This window comes from Peromyscus eremicus, chromosome 19 (assembly GCF_949786415.1).
Source record: "Peromyscus eremicus chromosome 19, PerEre_H2_v1, whole genome shotgun sequence".
NCBI classification, from domain to species: Eukaryota; Metazoa; Chordata; class Mammalia; order Rodentia; family Cricetidae; genus Peromyscus; species Peromyscus eremicus.
The window spans coordinates 61,810,956-61,829,107 of record NC_081435.1 but is presented as its reverse complement, the minus strand read 5'-3'; the positions used below and the strand labels follow the sequence as shown (position 1 = coordinate 61,829,107).

At 44.1% G+C, this 18,152-nt stretch overlaps 1 protein-coding gene across 1 annotated transcript in view; it reads right to left on the bottom strand.

The window, feature by feature from the left end:
- Positions 1–18,152, bottom strand: part of Cfap53 (cilia and flagella associated protein 53) — a 49,011-nt gene that overhangs the window by 20,865 nt on the left and 9,994 nt on the right. Inside the window, exons 4-6 of the mRNA XM_059246295.1 lie at positions 17,375–17,678; positions 16,581–16,799; positions 13,835–14,051 (exon numbers count right to left, since the gene is read on the bottom strand). Coding sequence (XP_059102278.1) covers positions 13,835–14,051; positions 16,581–16,799; positions 17,375–17,678 — 740 coding nt within the window. The remainder of the gene's footprint in view (positions 1–13,834; positions 14,052–16,580; positions 16,800–17,374; positions 17,679–18,152) is intronic.

Here is an 18,152-nt window from a genome sequence, read left to right as displayed (position 1 = left end):
CAAAAAGATTATCCCACAACACCTGGTGGCAAGCACCATCAGCCATGAGCCATCTTACCAGCTCTTGATAGAAATGTTCAAAGCTAGGAAATCTTGGGAAGAGATACTTGAAGCTCTGGAAAAACACAACTGCCAACTTAGACTATTATATTCAGCAACACTATTGTTATGAGTGAAGGGGGAGCAAAAACTTTCTATGATAAAAACAAACTAAAGGAATTTATGACCCTTAAGCCAGCCCCACAGAGGATACTTGAAGGAATACTTCAGACCAAAAGGAAGGATAAACATACTTAAGAGGCCACAGGGAAAAATAAACAATATCAGGGCAGTCAATCAAAGAGTATCTTTTAAAAAAAAATCACAAAATCATAAAAATGACAGCAATTAAAACACATCTTTCAATATTATTGAGTATTAATGGGCTTAACTCCCCAATAAAAAAGACACAGATTAACAAACTGGAGTAGTAAATAGGATGCAGGAGTTGGAGACCTGGCTCAGCAGTTAAGAACACTTGCTGTTTTTCTAGAGGACCAGAGTTAGGATCCCAGCACCCTTTTGGCAGCTCACAACCAGCTGTAACTCTGGCTCCAGGGGTCCAATGCCTCTGGTCTCTGAGGGCATCAGTGTTCATATGCACATATCCACATGTAAACACACAAACCTACACGTGATTTTTAAATAATATTTTTAATTAAAAAAGAAAGTTGAAAGGATCCATCTTTTTTTGCTCCCTCTAAGACATACACCTTACCATTAAGGATAGTTACTACCTTAGAATACAAGTAGGGATAAAGATATTCCAAGCAAATGGAACTAGGAAACACATGGCCATAGCTACGCAATATCTGACAAAACAGAAGACAAAAAATTTCAATAAAATACTAGCAAAACAAATCCAAGTTCACATAAAAAAGATCATACGTCATGAACGAGAAGTTGGTTTCTTCCCAGGGATGCAGAACGGTTCGATATTCATAGATCAATAAACATGATTCACCACATAAAGAGACTCAAAGATAGAAATCACATGATCATCTTAATAAATTCAGAAAAAGCCTTCAACAACATCTAACATCCCTTCTGGATAAAAGTCATGGAGAAGTTAAAGATGGAAGGAGAATAATAAAGGCTGTCCAATACAAACCTACAGCCAACATCATGCTCAATGGAGAGAAACTCAAAGTATTCCCACTAAAATTAGGAACAAGTTTCCACTTTTTCCACTCTTATTCTATACAGTACTTGAAGTTTTAGCCACGGCGATAAGACAAGGAAAGGAAATAAGTGGGTATAAATAGAAAAGAAGTCAAAATATCTATTTTCGTAGATGACATGATTCTTTACACAGGATACTTTAAAGACTCTACCCTAAAACTCCCTTAGAACTGATAAACACTTTCAAAATATAGTGCAAAGTGGCAGTATATAAAATTAGCATGCAAAAATTAGTAGCCTTACTATATACCAATGACAAATATACTGAGAAAGAAACAAATGAAACGATTCCTTTCACTTTACCCACTAAAAAAAAAAAAAGAGAGAGAAAGAAAATACCTGGGAATAAACTTAACTAAAAAAATGAAAGACCACTACAATGAAAATTTTAAGACTCTGAAAGAAATTAAGGAAGATACTAGCAGATGGAAAGACCTCCCATGTTCATGGACTGGAAAAATCAGTACTGTAAAATGATTATCTTATAGAATTCTACCATATTGAACCTATAGATTCAATGCAAGTCCAATCAATACACCAAGGAAATTCTTCAGATATAGAAAAGATACAATCTTAAACTGTATATGGAAACACAAAAGACTAAGGATAGTCAAAGCCACCCAGAGCAAAAAGAATCCTGTAGGAGGTATCACTACACCCGATTTCAAGTTATATTACAGAGCCATAATAATTTTAAAAAGCATGGTACTGGCACAAAAACAAACAAATAAAAGTCTCTATCAGTAGAATAGAGACCCAGATGTAAGTCCATGCAACTACAGCTTCCTGATTTTTGACAGACAAGTAAAAAGGGTATACTGGAAAAGAGATAGCATTTTCAGTAAATGGTGCAAGACAACCTGAGTGTCAACATGAAGAAAAATGAAACTAGATCCTCACATTTCACTCTGCACAAAATTCAACTCCAAATGGATCAAAGACTTCAATGTAAGACTTGATACCTTAAAACTGCTAGAGGGAGTATGCTTCCACATACAGATATAAGTAAGGACTTTTTGGATAGGGCCCTGGTAGCATGAGAAAGAACACCAACAACTGACAAATGGGAACCTCATGAAACTTAAAAACTTCTGTATAGCAAAATAAACTGTTAATTCAGTGAAGATGAAGGTCCAAAGAATGGAAAAACATTTTCCAGCTATATGTAATAGGCCCCCTGATCTTAGCATAACTGACTCCATGATGGAGGTACCATTCAGACCATAAAGCTCAGCACATTGATAGCACCCCCTAGACAAAAAGAAAATAGAGACCTAATTCATTAAAGTCCATAGTTCTGGGAATGTTTCTAAATGTACTAACCTTGCTTTTTTGCTCCTGTAGTTCCACTTCTAGCTATCTGTTCTTTTTAACAGAAGTATGTCAACCCATGATATGGTTTTACGCTCAGAAGCTCACCCTGAGAAAGGCTTGGGGCTTCAATGAGATCCTGAACACTCAATGTAGTCACTGGCCAGCTAATGAAGACTTTCCATTGGCTTAAACCCATGTCTGAGCAGTCTTCTCTGGTGCATACCCCACATCTCTGGAGGTTCCACCAAGATTCTAGAGACCAGACTTTGGGACAGTGGGGGTCTCAGAACCCCTTGGAACAGGAAAGAGTATGGTGCTCAAGGGGCTTCTAGGGGGTTCACAACCTGAGCTGTTCCAGGTCCCCCGATTCCCTTTGATCAACCACTACCTAACACTTTTGAGGAGTCTGATAGCTCCACCTCAAAAGGAAACAAATTAATAAGTTTCCTGGTCTGTCACCTCTGGAGATAATGTGAGGGCTAAAGTTATATTTTAAGTCTAAATTATTATGCTTTAAGAGATCTATAAAACAGTACCTCTAACCTGTAAGCCCCACTTGCCCAAGAACAGATAATGTCCTGTAATGCTAGGGGCTATTGCTCATATAAGATAACAAGCCATGTGTTTTTGCTTCTGTAAGCAAGCTTGGTTGCCCCAACTGCACAGGATGTGTGCTTGATCATGCATAGGCAGGAGGTACATAGACAGGAAGTACATCAGGATGCGTGTTTGCCTCCTATTGGATGAGGGTGGGAAGTTTGTAGCCCTTTGGTTTTGCCTTTATAAGCTTTTGACTAATGTTATTCTCTGGGAGTCCTGGGTATAGACCTGGCCAGTGTCCATCATCCTGGCTATTATTTAATAAAGCTTGTTTCAAATTTGGCTCAAAATTTGTGGTAGTGATCTTATTCTCACCCCATGGAATTAACAGTAAGTCTGGTTAAGGCACCTCCTGTTAGGATACAGAGGAGAGGTTGGACACAGCCGTTGCATATCCAGAATCTGTGTGAGATGTCACCAAATTCCCCTGTGTGTTTCAAATGTGTGGTGGCCACCTGTGTGTGTGTGTGTGTGTGTGTGTGTGTGTGTGTGTGTGTGTGTGTGTGTGTTCCTGTTAGTTCTGTTTCCCTGTATTGATCAGTGGTTTTCTCTGGTGTGAGACACCCCCCTCCATGGTGTTGTCTATGCCCCCTCCTATTGGGAACCCAAATCCTTTTGACTTTGCCAGGTTGCCCAGAGAAACTCTCAAATAAAACAAAACAAAAACTCCACCTGTCCCATTCCCAGAGCTCTTCCTTGTTTCCAGGCAGGTCCCGGTGTAGGGGATGGAGAAGCTGGGCCTCTCATCCAGGGCTCCCTGACATCTGAGCAGAATGCACACAGGGATGGTGAAGCAGTTCCCCAGGTGTGTGTTCCCTGTGCTCCTCACCTGCTCAAACAGCCCCAGGGAAGGGAAAAGGGGAAGTTCATTTCTTTCCCTTCCATGATTTACGTCTTTTTGGTCAATGATCCATATAATTGGAAAACTTAAAACCTACCTTCCTCTGAAAAAAAGTAGAAAAACTGGCCCCAGACTGGATGGGGGAACTGCTGCTGGACAATGCCGCCTGGAAAGAATGGATTTTTCTCTTCTGTCCAACCCTGACCAAAGAGACTTTAAACAATGTTTGCTAGGTCCCCTTTAGAAGCATTAAAGACAATTGCTGAAAAGATTTCCTTTGTCATCCAGTTGGCCCCAGATATTAGAAAAGTTACAAAAGTTTAAAAAAATTAAAGACATAAATAGGTCCCAGATGCTGGGGTAGCTCAAAAGGTGTTTAACAACAGAGAACTGATAGGGAGAAGGCCTTTTCCATAAACTGAAAGCCACCATCACCTTCTTTGACAATGAGATACAGCTGGACTTTCTCTCAGATTAACAACAAATACTCCTGGCAGTATGGGCAGAAACCAACCCCCAGGACTGGCCCAACACCAAGTTCCTATACCAGTTCAACTAACCAGCTCCACTACCTCCGTCCAGATTAAACAACTCCCAAAGAGCCTGGAAACAAAGGGAAATTGCAGTCCATGTTGCCTGGCCTGGAGAGACAGCGTCTTCTGTACACCATCCTGGCGCTCTGTCAGTCACTGTGGAATACACCTCTCAGGCCTGTGAAGAAACCTGAGACCTCTGATTCTCATGAGTCTGATTCTTCCAGAGAAACAGCTGTACGCTGTCTTGGACCTGAAAGATGCATTTGAATTGAGCCATTGTTGCTTTTAAAGGGACAGACCTAGAGAGAGATTACAGCAGGCAACTTATCTGGACCCGGTTGCCCCAAGGATTTAAAAATTCTCTGATCCTGTTTGATGAGATGCTAAATGCTGAACTCCTGCCCTTCCCTCAGAGGTTTCTCGGGAAAGTAAATTATAAAAGAGCCACTGAGGGGCTGCTTCAAGAGTTCCAGTCTACAGATTGGGCTACAGAGTGTTGGCTAAGAAAGTCCAACTTTTGTACATCAGGGCCACCTGTTTGGGCTACTAGCTGAAGGGAGACAAAAGGAGCCGGTCTCAGAGTAGGATTGCTGCACTCCTTCAGATCCTGACTCCAAAGAGACAGGTTCAAGAGTTCCCAGGTGTATGTATTGCTGCCTCTGGATACCAGAGCTTGCAGAAATAGCAAGGCCTCTATACACCAGCACAGAGGGGGCTACTGAGCCCCTTAATCTGGACTGAGACTAAACAGAAGACATTCGAGGTTTTAAAAACAGCTCTGACTTCAGCTCCGTCCCTAGAACTCTCATATGTCTCAAAACCTTTTCATCTGTTTGTCCACGAAACAGAAGACATTACAAAAGAGATTTCAACTCAGACTCTGGGACCATGGAAACACCCTGTGACATCTCTGTCCAAACGATTGGACCCTGTAGCCACAGGATGGCCCATCTGTCTAAAAGCTACCACTAGTCTTTTGTTTTAAAAAAAGGAGAAGTTAGTTCTGGGTCAGGATCTTATACTCATAGCACCCCACACCATTGAGGGCCACCTCCAAGAACACCAGAATGCCTGCTGTCTAATGCCTGTGTGACCCAGTACCAGGCCCTACTCCTAGATCACCCTGATGTCCAGTTTGAGAAGCCCACTGCCATCAATCCTGCTACCCTCTTGCCTGATGACCGCCCATAGGTGCTCATCCATGACTGTCATGAGATGAAAGATGAAACCAGATAAATATCTGAATATGTAGGTATTTTAATTGAATTGATTTGAATCCAAGCCAGGTAGCTCAGCCCAGAGAGCAGACGTGACCAATCTTAACCAGGTTCTCAGACAGGGAAATGCCATGTATGTAGACAGCCACTCTGCTTTTTCTACTGTGCATGTCCATGGTATGACTGATAGTGAAAGAGGGCTTCTCACCGCTGGAGGAAAGGACTTTAAATCTTGGCCCTCCTGGAAGCCATTTGCCTGCCCCCACAAATTGCTATCCTCCACTGCTCTACTTCAAGGACATCAAAAAGATGACTCCCCCGTGGCAAGAGGTAAAGGAGTCTGCTGCCGTGGCTAGCCAACAAATGTCCCCAAGACCAGTGGACTCTATTAATATTCTGAGCACATTCCCTGACCAGGGGGTGCCTGAGACTCCATGGTACAACCAAGAAGAAAGAGAGGATGCAAAAAGAAAAAAAATGGACACCTCAAACCCACAGGTTGGTGGAAGACACCAGAGGAAAAAAATCATTCTCCTAGAAACAACTGGCAGGACTCCAGTAACTAACCTTCACCAGGCTAATCATCTGGAGTCTACAAAAGTTTCTGAGTTGCTCAGACCAAGGTATATTACACCTAGACTGGACAGCCTAATATGAGATGTCTCAGTCAGATGCCAGGTTTGTGCTCAATTAAATCCTTACCCAGGAAGGGGTCTAAATGAGAGGCCAATGCCCCAGTGAACCCTGGGAAACTGACTTCACTGAGATTTGGCCTGCAAAGGAAGGATAAAAGTACTCACTAGTTTTTATGAGTACTTTCTCTAGGAGGGTAAAAGCATTCCCTACTCAGACTGAAACTGCTCAAACAGTGGCTTAAAAAGCTCCCCCACAAACTGGCCCCCTGCTTTGGCAATGGGGTTTGACAATGGACCAGCTTTCATAGCCAAAACCTCTCAATTAGCAGTGTAAGTTGTGGGGAAAGATTGGAAATTTCATTGTGCATATAGAACTCAGAGGTCTGGGCAGGTAAAAAGAATAAACAGGACATTAAAAGAAACTCTAACAGAACTCTTATTAGAGTCCAGTGAAGGGTAGATAGACCTCATTCCTTTGCTTTGATTTGGGCCCACTGAACCCCATATAGGGAGGGATTTATCCCCTATGAGAATTATGTTTAAAAGATCTCCCCCATACTGGGACACCAACTCAACCACAAAACCTTCGACCCACGCCTGTCCTGCCTGCAAGATGTGCTGGGGCAATGGTGGCTCAGAGCTTGTGAGAGTGGGCAACCAATGACTGGTCTAACTTGAGGCCTGTGCCATGAGAGGGAGCCCATGCCTGACACTGCCTGGATGGCCAGGAACTGGAAGCTGAATGGTTCAGAGACCTAGGATAGAACCAAATAAGACTAACCAAAAAAAGTCAATGAAATGATTTCTAATGATATTTGTGGTAATATTGTGTTCCCCAAAATATTGTGCACCCTAATAAACTTATCTGAGGTCAGAGAACAGAACAGCCACTAGATATAGAGGCCAGAAAATGGTGGCGCACACGCCTTTAATCCTATCACTTGGGAGGCAGAGATCCATCTGGATCTCTGTGAGTTTAAAGCCACACTGGAAACAGCCAGGCATGGTGACTCATGCCTTTAATCCCAGGAAGTGAGCCTTTAATTCCAGGAAGTGATGGCAGAAAGCAAAAAGGTATATAAGGCGTGAGGACCGGGAACTAGAGCTGGTTAAGCTTTTAGGCTTCTGAGCAACAGTTCAGCTGAGATCCATTCTGGATGAGGACTCAAAGGCTTCCAGTCTGAGGAAACAAAATCAGCTGAGGAATTGGCGAGGTGAGGTGGTTTTGGCTTGTTCTGCTTCTCTGATCTTCCAGCATTCACCCCAATACCTGGCTCCAGGTTTGATTTATTACTAAGACCTTTTAAGATTGGTGCCTAGCCCAATCACCATCAGAAAGGCTTCCTCTGGAAGATGATGGGAGAAGATGCAGAGACCCACAGCCAAACACTAGGTAGAGCTGGGGTAACTCTGTGGAAGAGAGGAAGGATTGTAGGAGACAGGGGTATTGAGGCCATCAGGAGAACATGGCTCACAGAATGAACTAATCAGGGCTCACAGAGGCTCACAGAGCCTGAATCAGCAAGCATGGAGGCTTCATGGGTTTGTGCTAGGTCTTCTGTGTACATGCTGTGGTTTTAGATTGGGGTTTTTGTGGGACTCCTAACCATGGGAATGGAGGTGTCTCTGACTCTTTTGTCTGCTCTTGGGACCCTTTTCCTCCTACTGGGTTGCCTCATCCAGCCTTGATATAAGGGTTTGTGCCTAGTCTTATTGCATCTCGTTATGCCATGTTCAGTTGATATCACTGGGAGGTCTGCTCTTTCCAGAAGGGAAATGGAGGAGCAGCATATCTGGGGAAGAGGGTAAGTGTGAGAAGAGGGCCTGGTAGGGGTAAAGGGAGGGGAGGATTCAGTCAGGATACATTGTATGAGAAAATAAAAAAGAAAAAGAAAATAGAAAAACAAAACAAACAAAAATACCTCCCCCACAGTTTCCCAGGCTCAGGGACCAGCAGTTGGTAGAACTCTCTAGCCACTCCTTTCCCAAGTCATTTACAGACCCTCTAGTCTTCCATAAAGTCCATTCATCAGACTATGCGGGAGACCCAACTGACCTTCAAGTCCACCACAGTTCCCCCTTGTTTGAGTCCAGTGATACTGTCTGGGTCAAGCAGGTAGCCAAAGGGGTGCTGTGACCAACTTGGAGAGGAACCTAGAAGGTGATTCTCTCCATATCTACAGCTTTGAAAGCAGCTGGAGTTACACCATGAACCCACCACACCCAGGTGAAGAAAGTGGAAGCCACAGATGAGGATGCCAAATGACCCACTAAGGTTTCATCAGGACCCTGGTATTTCCACTCCCTGTCCCTCTATTTCCTCTTGAGTCTTATGTTTAGTCTAAATACAAGGTTATGGTCTAACCTGCACCACCCTCAGGCTTTGACCTGGGAACTGAGGAAGACAGATACAAGGAAGGTATTAGCTAGTGTGACTACAGACCAGTAACCCATATTCATCTTGGCCTTTGCTCACTGATGCTCAATTTAAATGTCTGGTTGTATTGGGGAAATGAAAGATATGAGAATGTATCCTCTCAGATAGAAATACAGAGTTCACAATCCTATGCATGTCCTGTGGCTGGGCCTCTTAGTTGCCAGAACAAGAGAGTTTTCATTGTAAAAATTGGTGTATTGAAACTGAGGTTTTCCTGAAAAAAATCCTTAAAAGAATCTGGTCTTTGGGAAACAGGGAGAACCTAGGCATCCAACTTTACCCATGTCAAGGTCTGACCAACTCTCCCCTAAAAGCACTTGACACATCCAGAGCCAAAGTCTCACCTCCCACTGTCCAAGAACCTGAGGGACTCCCCATCCCTACTCTTGACATGGTCCACTGCTCAGTTAATTATTCCCAGCCAGAAATTAGCCAGGATTGCTGGTTATACTTAGACCTCCATCCCCTTTACTACATAGGGATAGGAACTAACCAGACTGTCAGGCCACTGACTTACAGAACTCAATGTTGTTGTGGAATATTCCTTTACACTGTGTGAAGATATGTCACTGTGATTGGTTTAATAAAGAGCTGACTGGCCAATAGCTAAGCAGGAGGTATAGGCAGGACTTTTGGATAGAGAGCACTCTGGGAAGAAGAAAGGTGGAGTCACCAGTCAGACACTGAGGAAGCAGAATGTGTTAGAATTCTGCCCTTATTCCAGTTGCATGACTGCACATGTGCAGTTCAGGAGTTAAGCAAGGGGTCTTGTGTCTTCTGAGAAACATGTCCATAAGGACAAAGACACCCAATCTGGGGCAAAAAATTTACCTTGAGCCATGAGACTTATAGGAAAATAAACTCACTCCTTTACCACAAACCTTGTTCAGCAAGAGAGATTTGGGGGAAGACACTAATAATTTTAACCGCTTTCCTCTATTTGAGTGACTTGATCCACAGAATCCCAACTAATGGTTTGCTATTATGAGACTAAATGGTATGCTATTATGACTGTACCTTTACATTTTTAAAAGAGATCAAACAAACCTGTACAGCCTATGAACCTACAGTCCCATACATTCAAGGGCTTATTCAGAGGATCCCCAGTGACAATGACTGCCTCCTGCTGATTGACTACCCATGGAAAAATCTTGCCTCAACCCAGGGGATTGCCTGTTATTCAACAGAACCCTGTCAGGGCCAGGTGCAATGTACTCCAGCCCATGGAGTTGCTATAACCACCGATATGCTCCTGAGGGTTATGGGACCTTAACAAGGAGCTGAAAACCAATTACACTATTCTTTTCAAGCTTACCAACAAATTAATATTGCTGCCTTAAGGGCACTGAGAGAACTGTCCTCCAAAGGGTCACAAACCTGGTCACTAACAGTTTTGCCAGGGCCAGCAGAACGGTACCCAGACTTTGTGACCTGGTTCTTACAGGCAGCCCTGAGGGAGGGGTGCTGCAGGGGCCAGGAAGACCTTCCTGGTTTCCCAGTTCTTCCAGTCTTTGAGCAGAATGACTGGAACAACCCAGGCCAGAGGTCAAGGAGTTTGTTTTTATCTCTTCTCAGTCAGGTCCCAGAGACTAGGTGGATGGAGCTGTTGCAGGGACTAGAAGCTGCATTGGGAGCATTTAACAAATACCAAAGGGGGCCTCCTAAACAGTTCAAGCTAATCAGCTGTCTCACTTATCCAGAGGGCCTGGTCCAGTTCCATGGGGGCTTCTCAGCACAGTTCATGTGTTTCCACTAGTTTGGCTATTTTTCTCTGTGCTTTTTCCAATTGTGGTCTCGATATCTCTTGCTCATATAATCCCTTCCCCCTCTCTCTCTCTCTCTCTCTCTCTCTCTCTCTCTCTCTCTCTCTCTCTCTCTTTCTCTCTCTCTCTTGTGGATTGGACCCCTGGAGCTCCACCTGGGGCTTGGCCCCCAGGCAGTGGGACCGGGACCTGTCCTTGGTGCATGAGCCGGCTTTTTGGAACCTAGGGCCTATGCTGAGACACTTTGCTCAGCCTTGGTACAGGAAGGAGGGGACTGGACCTGCCTCAACTGAATGTACCAGGCTCTACTGACTCCCCAGGGGAGAACTTGCCTTGGAAGAGGTGGGAATGAAGGGGGGGGGGGATTGGGGAGGGAGGTTGGGGAGTGGGAGGAGGGAGGACAGGGGAATCTGTGGCTGATATGTAAAACGACTAGAAAATCTCTTATATAAAATTAAAAAAAAAAGAAAGAAAGAAAGAAATACCAAAGGGAAAGATACAGGAAGCAGATAAAGTCCTGAGCAAATGTGTTGTTGACAGGAGCACAGCCAAGTCGGAGATGCCAGTGCCTCAGACCCATGAGAACAGCCAGGCCCTCCTCTGGTCCAAGTGCAGATGTCGAGAAATATTTGACCTCTAGCTAAGACCAGTGTGTGCATAAAGTAGCACCTGCATCCTGAGACTGCTTCCCTACAGAGACCCTCTATCAGCTAACACACCTAATAAATGTGCTGAGGTTCCAAGCTGCTCTCAGTGCGTGTCCAGGACAGCGCTGGACCATCTCACCCCAGCTTTTCTGTACGAGTCTATCATTTCTTCAGCCCCCATTGCCCCAGTTAGGTCAATCCCTAAACTGTGCAGGTCACAGAAATAAACAAAGACTTCAATTATTTTCTTACTAACATTCCTCAGTATTATCAGATCTTTGAATTGTATTATGTTAGGATGTTTGATTACTGATGAACGTACTATTATTGCTGTTTGAATTGCTGACTCGAGTTTCATTTTAAAAGATCAGTAAATGAGTTTTCACTTGGGATTAGGGCAGAACTTCCAACAATTTCTGAAATAGGCTTCAATGTAATTCTGCCATTTTTGAACTACATGTTTATGTGAAGTTGCATCCTCAGTGTTGATGATTATAAAATAAAAACACTAGTCAACTCTGAAAATATTAAAAGTGCTATCAGTTGTGTGTTATCAAATATTCCACCAAGATTAGGCCTCAAGATTTACTTTTTATGTAAAATATGCAAGCATATCCATCTCATTAGTATGCAATTTTACTTTTATATTTAATAAATGGTAAAAATATACATATACCAAAGAATTGTTTTAAAATAAATTTACTTATGATATATTATCAGTTCATGTTTGATCTGTGTACCTATTTTATACATTCATAGATATGGATTTGTTTAACAATTTCCTGGGTCAAAGGGTCATGAGTAGTAAACTGTAAGAAGTTATAATCGCCGGGCGGTGGTGGCGCACGCCTTTAATCCCAGCACTCGGGAGGCAGAGCCAGGCGGATCTCTGTGAGTTCGAGGCCAGCCTGGACTACCAAGTGAGTCCCAGGAAAGGCGCAAAGCTACACAGAGAAACCCTGTCTCGAAAAAGAAAAAAAAAAAAGAAGAAGTTATAATCTAGGGCTGGAGAGATGGCTCAGAGGTTAAGAGCACTGACTATTCTTCCAGAGGTCCTGAGTTCAATTCCCAGCAACCACATGATGGCTCACAACCATCTGTAATGAGATCTGGCGCCCTCTTCTGGTCTGCAGTCATACATGTTGTATATATAATAAATAAATAAATTTTTTTAAAAAGAAGTTATAATCTAGATACACTGAAGCTGTAAGACTGGTGGTCTCCAGGAGACCCTTTGAGACTCTCACTGAAAGCCTCTACATTCAGAGAGTAAGAGGGACACTACGTTGGATTACACTTACCTTTTGGGTAAGAGATTTATTGGAATAAATATTACCTTTAATAAAGATAGGCAGATACCAGCATGGCAGGAACTCTGGGGAGAGCCCAGACCCACGTAGTAGAGTAGAGGTCCCTTATAGGTTTTAGTAATCCACAGTACACACCTGCACTCAGACTGTCTCTGATTCCCAGGTGATGGGGGTGAGGGCTTGGGGGAGTGAAGGGTGTGGAGGTGTCATCTTGCCCTTAAGAAAGGAATACACAACCTTGAGAATATGGCATGAATAGGGAGGAGAGGCCCGTTTCGTTAATGGGTATCTATTATACAGTTGGGAGTGTGTTAGCCAGTACGCAGAATCAGCTAGAGGGAGGAGGAAGACACAGCTACAGATAGGCATGACCTGAGAAGTCTCTGGTCTGGCTTCTAAGGCAGAGTTCATAGAATCTGTCACTTAGTAGTGTGGGGCAACTCGGTCCAGGGAGATCCATGAGTCAAGGGTAACACAGCACACATGTACTTCCAGAAATCCTAAACTAAAGTTAACCTTCAAACGAATAATTGAAAGTTCTTTATGAAACACCTGGGAACTGATGTAGACTAACTGCTGACAGAAAAGGGGGGAAGACCTCTCCAAACTTTGAGAATGGTCTCTGAATGGAGACCCTTCTGGTCCATCAGTCATCTGAAATGTCAAAAAGTCATAGTTAAAGTCTTGAAGAGAAGGATACACTTTGAATGGGGGAACACTAAGAGCCTTGAGTGAATGAGCCATTTGAGCTGACTTCAACAGACACCTCGGATCTCTCAAGGTTCAGTACATTACAGGCTGTTAAAAATGACTTGCGCAGTTACAGGAATAGAAACACCTTCAGAAAGAAAAGAGGGACAGATGAAAGGGAGGAGGAAGAGGTGAGTTTCTGCCTTCCACCATTTCCTATCTTTTACAATCATCAAAGTAAATGGCACTCAGAGTACACACTGCTCTTCGACCTTGAGAACACCTCCCTTGGGACTGTGCAGTGTCTGCTAGGATGTGAAGTTTCTCATTCATTTATGTCTAGTTCTAATTAGATAAGGTTCGCAAAAGCAGGAGTCTTAGTACTTGAAACATTCATGACATTTCACAGATACATACTTCAATGTTTTGGTGGTTAAAATAAGAGCATGTTAGAGGAGGGTACAAGAGGATGGTGGGGAAAGGGTGAAGGAGAGCAAAATATAATGATATGTATATATTAAAACGTCACAGTGAAACCCATCATTTTGAGTTGAATGCTAACTAAACAATTAACTTTTAAAAAGTAAAGGCAAAGAGAAGATGGAGATAATTCAGTTCCTTACGCTTTTCTTGAACTTGGAGTTTTCTTGTACACATGACTTCGTTCTGGAGTCGCTTCCTTGCCTCCCTTTCAAGGGCCAGTTCCTGATCCTTCTCAGCCTGCTTCTTGGCCTTTATGTCCTCTAGTATTCTGTCTAGTTCTTTCTCTTGGGCTTTCTCTTCCATTCGTCGCTGCTTTAGATAGTCATTGTATATCTTCTGTTCTCTTTCCATGTCTTCCTACATAGCATAGAATTTAATTCATGTTATTAGAACACATCAGTAAGAGCAAGTTTATTTTTTTGACTGACATGGAATCTTAGGGTTTTTATTGCTGTGAAAAGACACCATGACCACAGCAACTCTTATTTAAAAAAAAACAAAACATTTAATTGAGGTGACATGGCTTACAGTTTTAGAGGTTCAGTCCATTATCATCATGGCAGGGAGCATGGTGGCATGCAGGCAGATGTGGTGCTGTAGCTGTAGCTAAGAGTCATACATCTTGCAGGCAACAGGAAGTCAACTGAGACACTGGGTGGTATCCTGAGCATAGGATACCTCAAAGCCCACCCCCACAGTGTCACACTTCCTCCAACAAGGCTATACCTCCTCCAACAAAGCCACACCTCCTAAGAGATTAGTGCCACTCCCTAAGAGGCTATGGGGGCCAATTACATTCAAACTACCACACATGGTAATTTATTTGGTATGTGAATGTGTAATATGTGTGGGTGGAAACACATGTACCATGGTGTGTCTGTGTGTGTATGTGTGTGTGTGTGTGTGTGTGTGTGTGTGCATGCCTGTGGGGGGAGGGGCAGTATCAAAGGACAACTTTTAATAACAGGCTCTGTCTTTCTACCTGGGGAAAGAACTCAAATCAACAGGGTTGATAGTAGACTCCTTTGCCTGCTGAGCCATCTTGTCAACCCCTAAGGCAGCCTGAAAAGCAGTCTTCTAAAAGGTACCATCCTTATCTTGTGGTGCCATATACTTAAGCAATCATTGGTACACTATTATGTCTGGAATTTACTTCAAAGGACTCAGAAGTGCTTGTAGGTATAGACAAGACAAGAATGGACTTTAGCTGAAGTTTTCTAAAGCTTGCTAAGGACACAAGGGGACTCAGACCATTCTTTGTATCTGTTTGAAGTATTTGACAGCACATTTTTGAATAAGCTGATTCAAATGCTTTCTCAAAGAGTTTCCTAAAGCAGTTACCAGCACACTTTCAATGGGAATACTGCTACCCTACAATGGGTTGATTGGAACATCAACAGGAATGACCTAAGTAATCCATAAAGAGACCTTTCACCTAGGAGACTATAGAGAGGGCAAATAACATAAAACACTGTTCAATATCATTAACCATTAGTGAAATGCAAATTAAAGTCATATGAGATATTAGTCAACATGTACCATAATAAAGCAAACAGAGTGACAATATCAAAAGCTAAAGAGAACGTGGAGATACTGGAGTGCTCCTGCACTGCTGGGGTGACTTAAACTATCTTTTATAGTCTTCCCTCCCCTCCTCCCTCCCTCTCTTACCCTCTTCCTCCTGTCTTCCCTTCATTCCTTTCTGGTGCTGGAGACTGAGTTCAGGGCCTTGCACCGTAAAGCACACAGAAAGTAACAACCCTATTCCCATGATGTCTTCATTTATCATGGTATCTCTTTCCTTGCTCTCCCACTCTGTCCCTGTTCCAGCTCAAACCTCCCGCTCCCCTATGTTCTCAACCCCCATCCCTTGCCCTCCATTACCCCCCCTTCATCCCCTGTTTACTCATGTAGATCTTATCTATTTCTCCTTCACTGGGTGATCCATGCGTCCTTCCTATGGTCCTCCTTACTAGCTAGCCTCCCTGGAGCTGTGAGTTGCAGTCTGGTTGTCCTTTGCTTTACATCTAGTACCCACTTATGATACCATGTTTGTCTTTCTGAGTCTGGGTTACTTCACTCAAGGTGATATTTTCTAGACAGAGTGCTAGGGAAGTTCCCAGGAATGCATAAGGATGACTCCACCGTAGACTACTGGCAATGGTTGAGAGGGTGCCTAAACTGGCCTACTCTGGTGATCAGATGGTTGAATACCCTAAATGTCATCATAGAGCCATCATCCAGTGACTGATGGAAGCAGATGCAGAGATCCATGGCCAGGTGCTAGGCCGAGCTCCAGGAGTCCAATCGAGAGAGAAGAGGGATTCTATGAGCAAGGGACATCAAGATCATGATTGGAAAAAGTACAGAGACAACTAGCCAAACTAGTGGAAACACATGAACTGTGGACCAATAGCTGAGGAGCCCCCATGGAACTGGATCAGGCCCTCTGGATAAGTGAGACAGTTATTTAGCTTAAACTGTTTAGGGGGCCCCCAGACAGTGGGATTGGAACCTGTCTCTAGTTCATGAGTTGGCTTTTTGGAGCCCAGTGCCTATGGTGAGACACTTTGAGCAGCCTTGGTGCAGGAAGGAGGGGCTTGGACTGCTGACTCCCCATGGGAGACCTTGCCTTGGAGGAAGTGGGATGGGGGGTGAGTTGTGGGGAGGGTGACGGGGGGCGGGAGGAGGGAGGACAGAGGAATCTGTGGTTGGTATGTAAAATGAATAGAAAATCTCTTAACAATAATAATAAATAAATAAATAAATAAATAAACTGAACTTGATCCACTAACTGAAAAAAAGAGAGAGAGATAGTAACAACCCATAAGACTGACAACAGGCAATCCTGACCAGCATTCAGTAGGCACTAAATAAACGCCTTACTCTCTTCTGCTTCTTCTTATCTGCCTCCTCTTGCAAGTCTTGAAGGGCCCTTCCCACAAGTTTCATGTTCAAGTCCTGCTCTTCTCTGTGCTCCTGCTGCAGAGACTCCAGCTTCTCCTGCACGGCCTTTTGCAAACTGTTCCTGGTTTCCCGTTTGGACTTCTGTTTCCGGAGCTTCTCTTGTTCCTTCTCTAGCTTAACCTGTGCGTTGTTCTTCTCCTGAAGAGCAATCAAGATGGACGGGCACAGTTAAGCGAAGCAAATAAGTCAATGCATTTGCTCTAAGGGGTGAGCCTAAGGGATTTCTTGGAAACACACACACACACACACACACACGCACACGCACACGCACACGCACACGCACACGCACACGCACACGCACACGCACACGGCTGCACTAAGAGGGGCTGTAGAAAGGGAGCTTGCCTTTTAACATAGCTGAGCCAGCAATAAAGCTTTGTCGGAATTGCTCAGTGTGTGACTGTAAACAATAGGCAGGTGTGTGTCCAAAAGTGACACACACACAAAAGTAAATGTAAATGATCTTTGATCCCATTACTCATCACTCACCACTATGCTCCACATGCCAGCCCACAGTCTTCCGGGCCTTGTGCTTCTATGCACACCTGTACATCTAGACTTGAGTGTATTATTAAGAAACCATGAGACTTCAAAGTGGAAATGTGCTTAGTGGACCAGCCCCAAACTCCAAGCCTGAAAACTATATTAACCAGCCAGAAAGCGCTACCGCCATGGAGCGCATCACCCCATCAGAGGCATTTGAAAGGGCTCACCAGGAGGCGGGCCTCCTCTTCCTTCATCCTCTGCGCAGCCTGCCGCTGCGCCTGGTTGCTAGTGACTTGAGCATCCAGCCCCAGGCGTGTGTTTTCCACCAGCGCTTTCTGTCTCCTCTCCTCGTAAGCTTCTCGCTTTTCCTTGGCTAGTCTGTCTTCCTCCCAGAGCCTCGCGTACAGCTGCTCTTCCACCAGTTTTTGCCTCTTCAGCTCCTCGTTGAATGCCACCTGGGCCTTCCGTTCCTCACCCACCTTCAGCTCATGGACGCTGACCAGTTTACTGCGGAGCTCCTCACAGCGTTCCCTGAAAGGGGGATTTAAAAGGGCAAACCCCAGCACTCTGTGAGAGGCAGCGCTGTGTGTAGACATCTGACTGCACAGTAATGCCCAGGAGCAAGGAAAACCAAAACCAGCCAGATGCAGGCCATCTGGACAGAGGACATGTGAGGAAGCCACAGGCAGGGGGCAGGTCCAAGCGGATGGACACTGCTAAGATACAGTACTGCCATCAGGCCGGATCGGCTTGAATCCTTGCTCTGCCATTTCCTGTGTGACTTTGGATCAAAAATTTAACTTATCTATCCAGGCGTAGTGGTGCACACCTTTAGTTCCAGCACTCGGGAGGCAGAGGCAGGCAGCTCTCTATGAGTTTGAGGCCAGTCTTATCTACATAGTGAGTTCTGGGACAGCCAGGGCTACACTGTGAGACCCTGCCTCAAAAAGAAAACAAAACAAAAAGAATTAACTTATCCGGGCCAGTTGCCTCATCTTTAAAACA